The sequence below is a fragment of the Schistocerca nitens genome, chromosome 7 (genome assembly GCF_023898315.1).
Source record: "Schistocerca nitens isolate TAMUIC-IGC-003100 chromosome 7, iqSchNite1.1, whole genome shotgun sequence".
NCBI lineage: Eukaryota > Metazoa > Arthropoda > Insecta > Orthoptera > Acrididae > Schistocerca > Schistocerca nitens.
Window position 1 is genome coordinate 588,556,395 of NC_064620.1, and position 17,438 is coordinate 588,573,832.

The following is a 17,438-nucleotide window of genomic DNA, read 5'->3' on the forward strand; positions in this document are numbered from 1 at the left end:
TTTCCTCCCCTGAGTAGGTAAATATAGCTGGCACTTCAGCAAGAACAGCTCCCACGACTTCTAGCTCGTCAGAGGATCGAACGAAATCTTCCACCTTCTTGCTCCTCGAACATGTGGGCATCGGCCACCGCCCCTAATGTGCCTCACTGAGAACTTGAAATCGGTAGGCGTAGTGCCCAACGTGGAGGGTAAGAGTCGTAGAGAAAGAGCAAGAGATAAATACAGTAAGCAGATTCAGGAGGATGTGGGTTGCAGCAGTTATTGGGAGGTGAAGAGGCTTACAAACGATAGCGTAGCATGGAGAGCTGCATCAAACCAGTCTTCGGACTGATGACCACAACAGCAACATGGTGGTGTTACAGTAGTGTCCCGGGTTGTTGACACAAAAGACTTATAACCTGTTATTGGATCGAGACAGTTCATTTACGTTTAGTTTGAGTGATTTGTGTCGTACCAGCATTTGAGTTAATTTTGTCGCCGTAGTTTGTGGCCATCTTGAACACGCACCCTGTGGTCGGTGAAGTTGTGATTGGCTTGTAATTCGTTTTGTTCCATCGCTGTTGTTACCGCGAGCGCCTTTGCTTCACTGTTTTGACGGGAGTTCTCTATTGATGTAGGGGAAATATTTTATAGTGAAGAAAGGTGCTATCGCAGGTGCAGCGACTAGGACTGGAATTCTGTGGATAAACCTGTACAATAGGTGCTAGAGATAAATTGCAGACTTTGTATGGTGGGTCATGTGCACCATTAACAGGTGCGGAAAATGTCAGTAGTGCCAAAAAGACTGATGCCATATGCCAGCTCGGAAAGCGTCCCACGTCAGCTGGCCCAGTGTTGTCTCATTATGTTGCTGTTATTCGGTTTGTCCAGCTTGAGGCTAGTGGCAAGCCGTGGGTTGTTCATTGTCTCCCTCTCTGTGGTCAATGCTATAAGAGTGTGCTACGGCGAGAATCTACACACTTGCGTCGGAACGTGATTTTACTCTTGTGTACTGGTCGTGCCAGATTGAATTTGCGATTGTCGTTCAGACTTCTTTCTCCGGCGCCACACGGGCGGTACAAGCAGAGGATTGTGCCGTTAGCGTCAGTGGCTGTGAAAGTATTACAAGCCTTATGTATTTTGCTGAAACGTAGTAGGATATGTATTTGAAATTTACTATATTCAGTGTGAAAATTGAACTGATGATTTTGTAATTGTGATAAACGGCAATCGGCGCGGTCTTATGATACTGGTTACCAGTGTTATACTTAAATAAATTACAAGTACTAGTGTAAGTAATTTTCTTGCACCAAATAGGGCTGGCCCCTAGTTCTAAGGTAAGGTGTACCACGTTACCTTAGGATAGTCAGTTAAATAGGTGGTCTCTAGATTTATGTAGTGCTGTTATGCGGGCCTCCTTCAGAATGGAACTACCTTAAGGCGCGCTAAGCTATTCAAGTTCCGCTGCGCGTGAAATAACTACTTTACGATGCTGAAGCTTTGGCATGTAGAGAGCATATCGCGTGGAGCCGTACTGCTTAGGTGATGCTTGGAACAGCGGTAGTCCCGTGCTGTCTGTTGTGTCCTGTGGTGATGAGTGATCAGAGTTCGTTACTTGTTACATATGGAGTAAATTGTATTGTGTGGTAATTCTCGTCGACGAAAATAAAGTGGATAAAAGATGTAGTCACTTGTCTTATTTTAATGTGGAAGTGCGTTAAAAGGAAAACTCTAGCATTCATCTTAAATTTGAATGTGTATTATAGCTTGAGTAAGGTTTCATCTTTTGAGTAACAATGACACTTCCAGCCATATTCAAAAATTTTAATATTAAATGAGAATGCGTGGATTTGTTCTATTGTTTCTCAATATCGTATTTATGAAATTTTAAACGCAATTCCTTCAGAACACCTTTGATATAAACTTATAAATTTTTTTAATATTGATCTCAGAACTTGTGTCACTATCGTTTTTAATGGTTGATAACGCTGAAAGAGGACCATGGTTCTTACACCGAATTCAGTTACAGAAAGGCGTCCGTGAACATTATTGAGGGATCGGTTGCGCCTGCGTCACCTCCAGAGCCGGTGGTCCGACAGTCACGACATAATCTCCTCTTTAGCCTCCGAGATTACTGTGCCTACCGCAAATAGTTTTCCCCAACAATTTTCAGCTCGAAATGGGCAGTTAATAAAACTTCCACTTCCAGACACCAAAACTCGGAAGATCTGTTAGCCCATGGTTTCACCAAATCCATTCTCTTTCATCACCAACCATGCAAACATAACATAAAATGTCGGTATTCACTCAGCACAGTTCACCACTCAACAAGTACACTTACCAGTACAATTAGCAAGGTGAATGTGCCGACGCGAGAGGAAAACAACACTTTTCCTATTACATGACATAATCCAGTAATCGAAGAGGCAATAAAACAAATCACCATTAATATATGAGAAGAAAAATGTTGTAGCATTGCGTGATAAATGGAGGTCCTTCTTTTAGGAACACCGCAGTAAGTAGTATTCTAGTTGTCTCAGAGGAATTACTATTCAGTATTTACACCAAGTTTTCTAGACCCTCTTTTGATTTTTACTAGCACGTTATCTTGGAATCTGGTTCAATGTCACAATAAAAATAGTCATGTACGCCGAGGCGTCAGATTTGATTACTTAGATCGAACGAGATCAGTCTGCCGGATTATAAGTAACGCATCCCTTGGCCGAGAAAGATCCGAGTAAACACATTCCCCAGCCTGGGTTTCTAAGGTATACTGTGACTGAACGACAGATGGTATTCAGGTAGAATGAACGAGTTATTGTTGCAATTACGGCATACCTCCTGTTCTAGAGGACTGGTTTTGGAGTAATCGTTCAGTCGTTCAGGCTTAGGTTATCCTTGGTTTCCAACAGTTCCTTGGATAAATGTCGGAATGGATCCTACAACATCGCCGCGGATGAATTTATTCGCCTTTTTTGTTTTATCTGTGTTAATTGGTCAACTCATGTAACCCTCTACGTCAACAGGTCATCAAGTCTCATCCTTTAGGTTCTCTCAATAATTCACTACTTTGCAATTTTCCGTTGTACTACCTAGCAATTTCTAAGCAGATCAACACTGCCCTTTAGTGTGAATACAGCTGCTCCATGTGCGGTAATTAATAAAAATAGTTGTAATTGTCACTGCAGTTTGTAAGTGCTCTATTTTGGCAGATAAATAGAAAATCTTTGTATGTATCTGGACGTAAAGATGCGCTACATTTTGGAGCGGACACAAAAAGGTCAGTATGTAACAGTTCGTTGTTGTGTCAGCTTGTGGTGTAGCTTGCTGCCCAGGTTTCGAGAGGGTGCGTTTCTGAATGAGGTATCGAATATATTGCTTCCCCCTACTTATACCTCCCGAGGAGATCACGAATGTAAAATTAGAGAGATTCGAGCGCGCACGGAGGCTTACCGGCAGTCGTTCTTCCCGCGAACCGTACGTGACTGGCAAAGGAAAGGGAAGTCATGACAGTGGCACGTAAGGTGCTCTCCGCCGCACACCGTTGGGTGGCTTGCGGAGTATAAATATAGATGTAGAATGACATATCTATACTCTGTTGGGTGCACCGCAAGACGAAACCTTAGACCAGACTATATGAGACGGCACTCTGCTCGAGACAGTAGTTAGCAGCCTCCGATAGACGGCCTGCAACGACTCGATTTGTTTCAATGAGAAGTGGACTTAAAGACGTCTGGAAGAGAGGAGGAACTGCAAATGGTACGTGAGCTCACAACATGTGTGGCACCAACGAACTGGGCGTAAGTCTCACGATCATCGACCTTAGAAGCCTTTTGGTATCAGCATTACGATTAGTATTTTTATGGGATCTAAAAGTGTATAACGTAACATGTTCAACGTGTTTAACTGCCTGCAAAGTACCTTGTTATCCAAATTACAATTGGCATGCTATTGTGTATGAAGTAATTTTATAAATCATTTGCGTCATGAACAGTACACAGGCACGCAAGATTACCACTGTGTTTCACAAATATGATGTATACTGCACTCTGCTAAGGTTCCTACCTTCTGCTGTTCTTAGTGGTTGAGCAAGACATTGAGGGCCTTCAGCCACGCATTGTTGTGAATTCTTAGTTAAATTGCCGGCCGTTGTGGCCGAGCGGTTCTAGGCGCTTCAGTCGGGAACCGCGCGACCGCTACGGTCGCAGCTTCGAATTCTTCCTCGGGCATGGATGTGTGTGATATCCTGAGGTCAGTTAGGTTTAAGTAGTTCTAAGTTCTAGGCGACTGATGAGCTCAGATGTAAGTCCCATAGTGCTCAGAGCCATTTGAACCATTTTTTAATTAAATTAAATTAAAAACCGTTTCTCAGGTACTGATAGTAAATGGAGTGTTTCCAGTTTCTCAAAGCTCAATCGAGAGTGACAACATTCAGATCCAAAACAGCTTTAATTTTTCAACACGCACATACTGTAGCGTTTTCAGAAAAATTGAACATTCAGATTGACTTTCTGATGATGTTACAGGATGTTAATCAGGTAGGAGGCGATATTAAAATTTAACTGTTATCGTTCAGTTTCTCATTGTGCCCTCATAATTTCATTGCCTTACCACTGATGTACGACTTGTGAACTGATCACGGTCTGAAAATGTGTCATTAGGTAGCTTATTAGTTACTGTGATAATACAGGGATGGATTACACGTACAGCTACGTCATTTTACAAATAACGAAAATTCTTCTTCTTCTTCTTATTATTATTACTATTATTGTTAGGAGGGCGTCTAAGTATGAATAGCTGCAAGCCGTTTGCCATTTCCCTTTTCATTTAATATGAGGATCAGATTCTACGTAGAGGGTAATGAAAGATTGAAATATGATGATATGTTTTATAAAGGGGAACTGGACTGAAGTGGCTGTAGGTATTGACTTCTGACTAACTTCATATCTTCATGGCACTTAACGTGGTGCAGATCTTCTTTATCTTTCCACTTTCTGAGAATGCGTGGAAATAAGGCGACACTGGACCTGGGACAGGGAAGGCAGTGACTGATGTAGCAAAAAGCCTCTGGCATTCTCAAAGGCAGGTAGCCTCTGGCGTTGCTTCCCTGAATGTAGTCTCCCCGGTGGACCCCCCTGGGAGCCATGCTATTGTGCATTTAGGACTCGCCTCCAGCCTAATAGAAGAGCAGTGTGAGGGGAGGAATTTGATAAGCGGATGGCCTATGCTCTCCTGCGTCCTTGAGAGCGTCTACAGCAGATAACAATCGTAAGGCCAATTGACGCTGACCGTCACGTCACGTCATGTCCCGTAGTGTCTAAAAATTCTGCAATGTGTTTCAAACGGTGACGTCCACAATGACCGTCCCATTCCATCACGTCACGTCACAGCACCGTCAACATTTCCAGGGGAAAAATGCCTTCATCGTTGGCGTCATCTGTCCGTTGTTGATCACGTGACCCCCAAGCGCATTTCCTCTCGACATAAGGCCAGAAAAATATCCCCATATTTCGTTTCGCCACCGTTTTCGTGGCTGATATCAGTTGTTTGTTCTTCGTTATTTGTTATAAACCGATTCGTTATGTTATTTCATTAGTTAAAATTTATAACAAATGACTAAAGGTTAATTGAAGCAGCGAGGCAGCACACTGAATTGTACGGCATAAGATAACTAAATTACTTGCCCTATACTACATTTATAAAATGCATTTTTACACGTACCACTACTGTATTAATATGAAATGGATTGAAATATGGCAGCAACTTGGAGTGAAAAAAGTGCTGTGGGTAGAATCAGAATGATGGTTAGGTGGAATTTATTTGTATGTAATGAGACACTTGTAGTGTTTCATAAAGAAATTGACTGAAACCTTTAGAAACTGCACTTTCTTTGTTTAAATATATCTTTGTTGGAGGCTTAATTATTGTCAAGTAGGTCCCTGGATTGTGTGTGAAACAGTTTGGAAGCATCAGTGCACAACATTTATGTGATTTCATTAGCTAACCGTACAAATAAAGCACTTGAAGTATTAAAAGCAGCCGGCCGGGGTGGCCGAGCGGTTCTAGGCGCTACAGCCTGGAACCGCGCGACCGCTACGGTCTCAGGTTCGAATCCTGCCTCGGGCATGGATGTGTGTGATGTACTTAGGTTAGTTAGGTTTAAGTAGCTCTAAGTTCTAGGGGACTGATGGCCTTAGAAGCTAAGTCCCATAGTGTTCAGAGCCATTTGTTGAAAGCCAAAAAAAGGATGTAAGCAAAACCTTTAAATCTTGAAGGGAAAGATATTGAGGGAGATATGACTATTGGACAATAATTTACACTGGACTAGCAAGTAAATTTAAGCTCAAACATACCATTTTTTCACAGCATAGGATGGCAGCTTGTTCCTTTGAGTAATTCTAGATGCGGTTTAACATAACAAATTAAAAACTGGTGTTTCGACTTCTTAAATTATAAAATGCGGATTCCTATTCCTTGAGCTCCTTGCATAGCGCGTGAAATTTCGCTTTTGTGGCACGTAATGACATTTTTTGGACCCACACTATTTTTTTTGTTTTTTTGGTGTTTTGGTCTTGTGTCTTCCTTCTATAATATATAAGCTGCCTTGCAAGCTGCAAACCATTCGAATCCAACAACTGTAGTTGTAGATGGTTCAAATGGCTCTAAGAACTAAGGGACTTAACATCTGAGGTCATCAGTCCCCTAGACTTAGAACTAACGTACCTAAGGACGTCACACACATCAGTTCCCGAGGCAGAATTCGAACCTGCGACCGTAGCAGCAGTGCGGTTCCGGACTGAAGCGCCTAGAACATCTCGGCCACATTGGCCGGCAGATGTAGATGAATATCATTTTCGCACCAATGTGCACTCCACCATTCACGTATATAAGCTTCGGTGTTGTGTACGTGCACTTTGCTTGTAAAAACAGTTGAAAATAATCATGCGAAGATCGCATTTCCCGCGAAAAAAAAGACGATTTAGGAGAGATCACGTGAATTTAATTGGCCTGACGTGCCGTTACGTGACGGACAGTTTGAATTTGCCTTGTGCTTTCTAAAAAAAACACTGCCTACAGATCTGCAGGAATATGAGGGACTAGCTTTGAGCACAGTTTTCTACTCTGTGAGAACCTCTGATGGGTGGCGCCGGTTACTGGAAGCGAAAACGCGCAGTTTTTGTGACGTCAGGAGTTTTTTTGAAAAAGGATGTTGTATCAGAGAGTCATTGGAGTTTTCCAACACGTCGCATTTTTCTTTGTGGGATTTTCATGCAAGAAGTTATCGTACCAATGGCAGGTTGAGTGTTCATATTCAGCGACTGACTGTCACGTCTTATTTGGCAGAAAGGAAAGAGGAGGTCGTTCTGTTCATTAATGATTTCATCCGGTGATGGAGAGGAGAGCAGACCTCTGTGAGCGCTGGCCCCCACACGAGCAGCCAGTCTGGGTCCAGAGCTGGTTGTCAGTGGAAGGGCAAACCAGACGCCTTGTACCTCAGAAGCTCGGGCGCGATGGCTGCGTTCTGCGCGTCTCATGCTGATTATCTAGAGTGAGCAGCACTACCAACTTAGGACAACCTTTGGTCCATAACCAGTCATAGCATTCGAGATATCTTTCTCAAGTCCAGCACTGCATTAGTAAACGCTTGCATTTCTCAATCTGTCAACCAACTGTCACTGTAATAGTTTAATTAGAAGTTACTGAGTCATTTTTTCACTGAGCTTCAAGTAACTCAGGAAACCAGCAGGTCCACCTGGTGTAATTCATGCAAGGCAGATTTGTAAAATTAATTGAAGTTTCTTCCTAGTCATATGTGTTTTATGTTTGTGTTTAACTGAATAAATTAAAGCATTCACTTAAACCCTGTTTCTTTTAATATCTTCACACAAGAATAAATTTGATATTATGGAGTTCTCCGCTTTAGGATCCAAAGATTGGGCCGTGAATTCTTCGCATTGCTCTTTTTGTTGTACACAGTAACTTCACCTTGAGTCTTGGAGGTGTGTTTGGCTCTTAAGTGATTTTCTGGCCAGGGTATTGTATGTATTGTATGTTAACCGGGGACCTAGAAACGACGGAGAGGCTCCGTCCCCGCCGCAGCCACAGTGGTCCACAGCCCCACGACGATTACCGCAGTCCACTTCACCCCTCCGCCGCCCCACCCCAAACCCAGGGTTATTGTGCGGTTCGGCCCCCCGGTGAAACCCCTTCCCCCCCCCCCCCCCCCCAGGGAACGTGTCACACCAGACGATGGTGGTGTGCGCGTACATGGAGACAGTGTTCGTGCAGCAATCGCCGACATAGTGTAACTGAGGCGGAGTAAGGGGAACCAGCCCGCATTCGCCGAGGCAGATGGAAAACCGCCTAAAAACCATCCACAGACTGGCCGGTTCGCCGTACCTCGACACAAATCCGCCTGGCGGATTCGTGCCGGGGACCAGGCGCTCCTTCCCGCCAGGAAAGCCGTGCGTTAGGCCTCAAGGCCAACCGGGCGGGCTTCTGGCCAGGGTAGCCATTTCAAAAACACATGAGATTTGCAACTTCAGTTAAACCCCTAAATTACGAGGGTCGTTCAATAAGCAATGCCCCACATTTTATTTTATTAGAACATATTTATTGTTGGGAATCAGAATTTGGTGATAATATACATCAACATATCTTGTCCATTTCCTATTTTTCTACGTAGTCTCCATCACGTTCTATGGCCGTACGCCAACGTTGTGGAAGAGCATGTACTCCCTGCTGGTAAAAGCTCTTGTCCTGTAGGTGTAGCCATGTTTTCACTGCATGACTGACACCCTAGTCATCTTCAAACTGTATTCCCCGTATAGAACCTTTAAGCGGCCCAGAGATGGAAAGATGGAGACATCGGCACGATTCAGCATGTCTGGAGCAGTGGCTGTGACAGGACGACCCGAGCGTGGGCGATCATGGAGCCCTGTTTCTGCATTTACTGAGACTGTAAATTCCTTTACCCATAGCCCAACGGCAGCATGCCTATACACACTGCACACAAAAGTTTGTGGATGTTCACAACGCTTTCTTTTTCTGCACACAAGAATTCAATAACAGCACATTGCTTCTAACGTGAGTCGTATATAGACGCCATTATGACGCTGTAATACGGATCTACCCGTACCCGTGGTCTAGGGGTAGCGTCTTCGGTCCCGGGGTCGATCCCCGCCACTGCCTAAATTTTGATAAATAATCAGCATTGGCGGCCGAAGACTTCCGGCATAAGAAGTCAGCCTCATTCTGCCAACGGCCTTGTCAAAGAGGGCGGAGGAGCGGTTAGAGGTTCAGGGCACTCTCTAATCCTAGGGGTGTGAAATTACCCTAAAGGCGGAAGAATCAGCAATGATCAACGACATGAGGATGCAGAAGGCAATGGAAACCACTGCATTAAAGACACGTAACGTGTATCCACAGGACATGTGGCCTGTAATTGAAGAAGTGTCATGATGATCTCTCCATTGGCAAAAGATTCCAGAATAGTCCCCCATTCGGATCTCCGGGAGGGGACTGCCAAGGGGGAGGTTACCATGAGAAAAAGATTGAATAATCAACGAAAGGATAACGTTCTACGAGTCGGGGCGTGGAATGTCAGAAGCTTGAACGTGGTAGGGAAACTAGAAAATCTGAAAAGGGAAATGCAAAGGCTCAATCTAGATATAGTAGGGGTCAGTGAAGTGAAGTGGAAGGAAGACAAGGATTTCTGGTCAGATGAGTATCGGGTAATATCAACAGCAGCAGAAAATGGTATAACAGGTGTAGGATTCGTTATGAATAGGAAGGTAGGGCAGAGGGTGTGTTAATGTGAACAGTTCAGTGACCGGGTTGTTCTAATCAGAATCGACAGCAGACCGACACCGACAACGATAGTTCAGGTATACATGCCGACGTCGCAAGCTGAAGATGAGCAGATAGAGAAAGTGTATGAGGATATTGAAAGGGTAATGCAGTATGTAAATGGGGACGAAAATCTAATAGTCATGGGCCATTGGAATGCAGTTGTAGGGGAAGGAGTAGAAGAAAAGGTTACAGGAGAATATGGGCTTGGGACAAGGAATGAAAGAGGAGAAAGACTAATTGAGTTCTGTCACAAGTTTCAGCTAGTAATAGCGAATACCCTGTTCAAGAATCACAAGAGGAGGAGGTATACTTGGAAAAGGCCGGGAGGCACGGGAAGATTTCAATTAGATTACATCATGGTCAGACAGAGATTCCGAAAACAGATACTGGATTGTAAGGCATACCCAGGAGCAGATATAGACTCAGATCACAATATTGTAGTGATGAAGAGTAGGCTGAAGTTCAAGACATTAGTCAGGAAGAATCAATAAGCAAAAAAGTGGGATACGGAAGTACTAAGGAAAGACGAGATACGTTTGAAGTTCTCTAACGCTATAGATACAGCAATAAGGAATAGCGCAGTAGGCAGTACAGTTGAAGAGGAATGGACATCTCTAAAACGGGCCTTCACAGACGTTGGGAATGAAAACGTAGGTACAAAGAAGGTAGCTGCAAAGAAACCATGGGTAACAGAAGATATCAGTTGATTGATGAAAGGAGGAAGTACAAACATGTTCCGGGAAAATCAGGAATACAGAAATACAAGTCGCTGAGGAATGAAATAAATAGGAAGTGCAGGGAAGCTAAGACGATATGGCTGCAGGAAAAATGTGAAGACATCGAAAAAGATATGACTGTCGGAAGGACAGACTGACTATTCAGGAAAGTCAAAACAACCTTTGGTGACATTAAAAGCAACGATGGTAGTAATCAGAGTGCAACGGGAATTCCACTGTTAAATGCAGAAGAGAGAGCAGATAGGTGGAAAGAATACATTGAAAGCCTCTATGAGGGTGAAGATTTGTCTGATGTGATAGAAGAAGAAACAGGAGTCGATTTAAAAGAGATAGGGGATCCAGTATTAGAATCGGAATTTAAAAGAGCTTTGGAGGACTTACGGTCAAATAAGGCAGAAGGGATAGATACCATTCCATCAGAATTTCTAAAATCATTGGGGGAAGTGGCAACAAAACGACTATTCACGTTGGTGTGTAGAATATATGAGTCTGGCGACATACCATCTGACTTTTGGAAAAGCATCATCCACACAATTCCGAAGACGGCAAGAGCTGACAAGTGCGAGAATTATCTCGCAATCAGCTTAACAGCTCATGCATCGAAGCTGCTTACAAGAATAATATACTGAAGAATGGAAAATAAAATTGAGAATGCGCTAGGTGACGATCAGTTTGACTTTAGGAAAAGTAAAGGGACGAGAGAGGCAATTCTGACGTTACGGCTAATAATGGAAGCAAGGCTAAAGAAAAATCAGGACACTTTCATAGGATTTGTCGACCTGGAAAAAGCGTTCGACAATATAAAATGGTGCAAGCTGTTCGAGATTCTGAAAAAAGTAGGGGTAAGCTATAGGGAGAGACGGGTCATATACAATATGTACAACAACCAAGAGGGAATAATAAGAGTGGACGATCAAGAACGAAGTGCTCGTATTAAGAAGGGTGTAAGACATGGCTGTAGCCTTTCGCCCCTACTCTTCAATCTGTACATCGAGGAAGCAATGATGGAAATAAAAGAAAGGTTCAGGAGTGGAATGAAAATACAAGGTGAAAGGATATCAATGATACGATTCGCTGATGACATTGCTATCCTGAGTGAAAGTGAGGAAGAATTAAATGATCTGCTGAACGGAATGAACAGTCTAATGAGTACACAGTATGGTTTGAGAGTAAATCGGAGGAAGACGAAGGTAATGAGAAGTAGTAGAAATGAGAACAGCGAGAAACTTAACATCAGGATTGATGGTCACGAAGTCAATGAAGTTAAGGAATTCTGCTACCTAGGCAGTAAAATAATCAATGACGGACGGAGCAAGGAGGACATCAAAAGCAGACTCGCTATGGCAAAAAAGGCATTTCTGGCCAAGAGAAGTCTACTAATATCAAATACCGGCCTAAATTTGAGGAAGAAATTTCTGAGGATGTACGTCTGGAGTACAGCATTGTATGGTAGTGAAACATGGACTGTGGGAAAACCGGAACAGAAGAGAATCGAAGCATTTGAGATGTGGTGCTATAGACGAATGTTGAAAATTAGGTGGACTCATAAAGGAAGGAATGAGGAGGTTCTACGCAGAATCGGAGAGGAAAGGAATATGTGGAAAACACTGATAAGGAGAAGGGACAGGATGATAGGACATCTGCTAAAACATGAGGGAATGACTTCCATGGTTCTAGAGGGAGCTGTAGAGGGCAAAAACTGTAGAGGAAGACAGAGATTGGAATACGTCAAGCAAATAATTGAGGACGTATGTTGCAAGTGCTACTCTGAGATGAAGAGGTTAGCACAGGAAAGGAATTCGTGGCGGGCCGCATCAAACCAGTCAGTGGACTGATGAAAAAAAAAAAAAAAGAAAAGAAAAATACGGCTCTGTCATCTGCCAGAACGGTTCGAAACTTCACCGGCGCACAGAACAAACATCAAGTGTGAAGCACCAACATGGACGTATGCCTATGTATATTATTGGCTTTCTAAAAAAAACGTGGGGCGTTAGTTATTGAACGACCCTCGTAAATGAAAATAACTGCACAGTTGTAACAGCGTAGTTAGCTCGGATAATAATCGGATAAGATAAGAATGCTGAAATTGAAATGCGGGCGTTACATACCCAATTTGATTTGTTTAATCTTTTATATTGCCGCACCAAATTTTGGACGTTTCTCTTCTTATCTGGACTGTTAACGGCTCACATTTCACTTCGTAGAATTAGGCAACACCCACCACAAAAAACTTCCTAACATTTCATTTTTTTTCCAGATATGTTAAGGCAACATAATGTGTGTTTTTGCATATCTTTACTGCTACCTCCGATATACAGGGTGAAAAGTATTTAAACCGACAAACTTTGGGAGGTTGTAGGGGACATCAAAACAAATATTTTCCCCTAATGTCATTTTTTCCTATGAGGAGTATTTAAACCGGTAGAGGAAGATTTCTGTAGCGGCTAATTAATTAAACCAACAAGGATTTTTCAATTTTTTTACGACCAAGAGACATTAACACAACCCAATTTCAGTTACAGTAGATTTTCAAAAATGCCTCCATTGACACGTAAAGAAAGGTTACACCGTCGGACCACGTTCTGTCTGACACGGGCAAAAACCCCAGGAGTATCCTGACTTGTTCCTGCTGCTGCTACTCTCCGGGCAACCTCTTCTGATGCAACAGGAGTTGCGTTAACAAGGTTGCGATTCTCTCTCCACACAAAGAAATCCAAAGGGGACATATCTGGGGATCGAGCACGCCATGGTACAGGACCAACTCTGCCAGTCCGCGTTTATGGGAACCATCGATCCAGGAATCGACGTACACGATGACTGAAATGTGCCGGCGCCCCGTCATGTAGGAACCACATGCTCTGTCTTGTAGGGAGCGGGACGTCTTCCAGCAATTCTGGCAAGGCTGTGTCGAGAAAATTCTAATAGTGCCTGCCATTTAATGGCCTCAGTAGCAGATACGGCCCAGTTAAGCAGTCCCCAACAACACTGACCCACACATTAACGAAGAACCGCCGGCCTGAGAGGCCATGCGGTTCTAGGCGCTGCAGTCTGGAGCCGAGTGACCGCAACGGTCGCAGGTTCGAATCCTCCCTCGGGCATGGATGTGTGTGATGTCCTTAGGTTAGTTAGGTTTAATTAGTTCTAAGTTCTAGGCGACAGATGACCTCAGAAGTTAAGTCGCATAGTACTCAGAGCCATTTGAACCAACAAAGAACCGCACTTGATGAGCGCTAGTAACTGTGGCATGTGGGTTATCCTCACTCCAGACATGCGAATTGTGCATGTTGAAGACTCCATCACGCCCGAACGTTGCTTTATCGGTAAACAACACAGAGGATGGAAATGCAGGATGCATTTCACACTGTTCCAGGTACCACTGCGAAAAATCTGCTCTGGTTCCAGGTTGTGGATACGCTGTAAGTGAAACGGACGTAACAATTGCTCTCGAAGGACTGTTCTTACAATCGTCTGATTCGCCCCCATGTTACGTGCAATTGCACGAGTTCTGATTGAAGGATCCCGCTGCACATGCTGCAAGACATCTACCTCAAATTGCAGCGTTCTTACCGTGCAGCGGCGTCCGTGCCCAGGTAATCTGCTGAATGACCCGGTCTCACGCAGACGTTGGTACACAGCAGCAGAGGTCGTATGGTGCAGAATACGGCGGTTAGGATATTGTTGATAAACCAGCAGTGCAGCACGTCCGTTGTGGAGCGCTACGTAGTACGCACCAACCATATCAGTGTACTCACTCCAGGTGTATCGCTCCATTAGTAAATAGAGACAATGCACTGCTTCACTGGTGGAAAGCAGTTGCCTATATATATTTTCAGAATACCTAACAGATCAAAATGAAAATTCCTGTTCCTACACTGACAATGTTGAGTGTTTATGGGAAAAGTTCAAGGCAATCGTAAAATGCGTTTTAGACAGTACGTGCCGAGCGAAACTGTCAGGGACGGGAAAAACCCACCGTGGTTCAACAATAAAGTTAGGAAACTACTGCGAAAGCAAAGAGAGCTTCACTGCAAAATTAAACGCAGCCAAATCCTCTCAGACAAACAGAAGCTAAACGATGTCAAAGTTAGAGTAAGGAGGGCTATGCGTGAAGCGTTCAGTGAATTCGAAAGTAAAATTCTATGTACCGACTTGACAGAAAATCCTAGGAAGTTCTGGTCTTACGTTAAATCAGTAAGTGGCTCGAAACAGCATATCCAGCTACTCCGGGATGATGGTGGCATTGAAACAGAGGATGACACGCGTGAAGCTGAAATACTAAACACCTTTATCCAAAGCTGTTTCACACAGGAAGACCGCACTGCAGTTCCGTCTCTAAATCCTCGCACAAACGAAAAAATGGCCGACATCGAAATAAGTGTCCAAGGAATAGAAAAGCAACTGGAATCACTCAACAGAGGAAAGTCCACTGGACCTGACGGGATACCAATTCGATTCTACACAGAGTACGCGAAAGAACTTGCCCTCCTTCTAACAGCCGTGTACCGCAAGTCTCTACAGGAACGGAAGGTTCCAAATGATTGGAAAAGAGCACAGGTAGTCCCAGTCTTCAAGAAGGGTCGTCGAGCAGATGCGCAAAACTATAGACCTATATCTCTGACGTCGATCTGTTGTAGAATTTTAGAACATGTTTTTTGCTCGAGCATCATGTCGTTTTTGGAAACCCAGAATCTGCTATGTAGGAATCAACATGGATTCCGGAAACAGCTATCGTGTGAGACCCAGCTCGTTTTATTTGTTCATGAGACCCAGAAAATATTAGATACAGGCTCCCAGATGGATGCTATTTTCCTTGACTTCCGGAAGGCGTTCGATACAGTTCCGCACTGTCGCCTGATAAACAAAGTAAGAGCCTACGGATTATCAGACCAGCTGTGTGGCTGGATTGAAGAATTTTTAGCAAACAGAACTCAGCATGTTGTTTGTGGTGTCACCGCCAGACACCACACTTGCTAGGTGGTAGCTTAAATCGGCCGCGGTCCATTAATACATGTCGGACCCGCGTGTCGCCACTGTCAGGATTGCAGACCGAGCGCCACCACACGGCAGGTCTCGAGAGACGTACTAGCACTCGCCCCAGTTGTACGACGACGTTGCTAGCGACTACACGTACGAAGCCTTTCTCTCATTTGCCGAGAGACAGTTAGAATAGCCTTCAGCTAAGTCCATGGCTACGACCTAGCAAGGCGCCAATTGTCACAGTGCATGTATCTTACGAGTCTCATTTGTATAGTCAAGAGAGATGTATCACAAGGAGTGATTAAAAGTTAAGTATATTCCAAAGCTACGTATTTTCTTTATAGCAGTCATAACGTATCCTGTTCCAGACTTGACGCCAGTCGGCGTGTGTGTACGCGTGCCTTTTGGCTTCCTTCTCAGTGTGGCGTAGCTAGCTTGTTACGTCACAACATTGTTCTCAATGGAGAGACGTCTACAGAGGTTAAAGTAAGTAAGCTTTTCGAGGATGATGCTGTAGTATACAGAGAAGTTGCAGCATTAGGAACTTGTAGCGAAATGCAGGAAGATCTGTAGCGGATAGGCACTTGGTGCAGGGAGTGGCAACTGACCCTTAACATAGACAAATGTAATGTATTGCGAATATATAGAAATAAGGATCTTTTATTGTATGATTGTACGACAGCGGAACAAACACTAGTAGCAGCTACTTCTGTAAAATATCTGGGAGTATGTGTGCGGAACGATTGAAGTGGAATGATCACATAAAATTAATTGTTGATAAGGCGGGTACCAGGTTGAGATTCATTGGCAGAGTCCTTAGAAAATGTAGTCCATCAACAAAGGAGGTGGCTTACAAAACACTCGTTCGATCTATACTTGAATATTGCTCATCAATGTGGGATCCGTACCAGGTCGGGCTGACAGAGAAGATCCAAAGAAGAGCGGCGCGTTTCGTCACAGGGTTATTTGGTAAGCGTGATAGCGTTACGGAGATGTTTAGCAAACTCAAGTGGCAGACTCTGCAAGAGAGGCGCTCTGCATCGCGGTGTAGCTTGCTGTCCAGGTTTCGAGAGGGTGCGTTTGTGGATAAGGTATCGAATATATTGCTTCCCCCTACTTATACCTCCCGAGGGGATCACGAATGTAAAATTAGAGAGATTCGAGCACGCACGGAGGCTTTCCTGCAGTCGTTTTTCCCGCGAACTGGAACAGAAAGTGAGGTAATGACAGTGGCACGTAAAGTGCCCTCCGCCACACACCGTTGGGTGGCTTTCGGAGTATAAATGTAGAGGTAGATGTAGAACTGAAGAGCGAAATACGCCCTCTAACAACTGAAGAGCGTAATACGGCCTCACAGGTTTAAATAATCCTCATAGGTAAAAAGGACATTAGGGAAAATATTTGTTTTGATGTCCCCTACAACCTCCCAGAGTTTGTCGGTTTTAATACTTTTCACCCTGTAGATGCACAGTGGTGAACAGCAGGAGGTAGCAGGAGAACCGGAAGGTGTCGGACGTCCAGCTGGTGACCGGCAGACGGCGGACGCGCCGCCGCCAGCGGAAGCCAGTCTCGCCAAGGGCGCTGGCTGGCTAGCCGGGCGGCTACTGGGCGCCCAAGTTCTGCCAACACTGCCGCCGCCGGCGCTGGCTCCGGCAGACCAAAGGAGTGTGGCCGCTGGGAGCCGCGCCGCGCTGCTCCCGCGGCAACTTGGCCCGCTTGTTATTTTTTCCCGTCGCGGGGCTTTTCCTTGCCGCTTCCCTTGTTGATGTTGGGCCAGCATCCCTCTGGCGCGTGTATCCGTATGTTTGTGCACGGCCGCGCCTGTTTTGTCCGCTCGCGAAATAAGGGAAAAAGTTGTCGTCCCGCATTTAGGGGCCAGTCCGTCAGTCCGTC

At 44.4% G+C, this 17,438-nt stretch overlaps 1 protein-coding gene across 1 annotated transcript in view; it reads left to right on the forward strand.

Moving 5' to 3' along the window:
* Positions 1 to 17,438, forward strand: part of LOC126195761 (neural Wiskott-Aldrich syndrome protein-like) — a 114,822-nt gene that overhangs the window by 73,371 nt on the left and 24,013 nt on the right. The window contains exon 2 of the mRNA XM_049934388.1: positions 17,009 to 17,247. Within this exon, the coding sequence (XP_049790345.1) occupies positions 17,009 to 17,247 (239 nt within the window). The remainder of the gene's footprint in view (positions 1 to 17,008; positions 17,248 to 17,438) is intronic.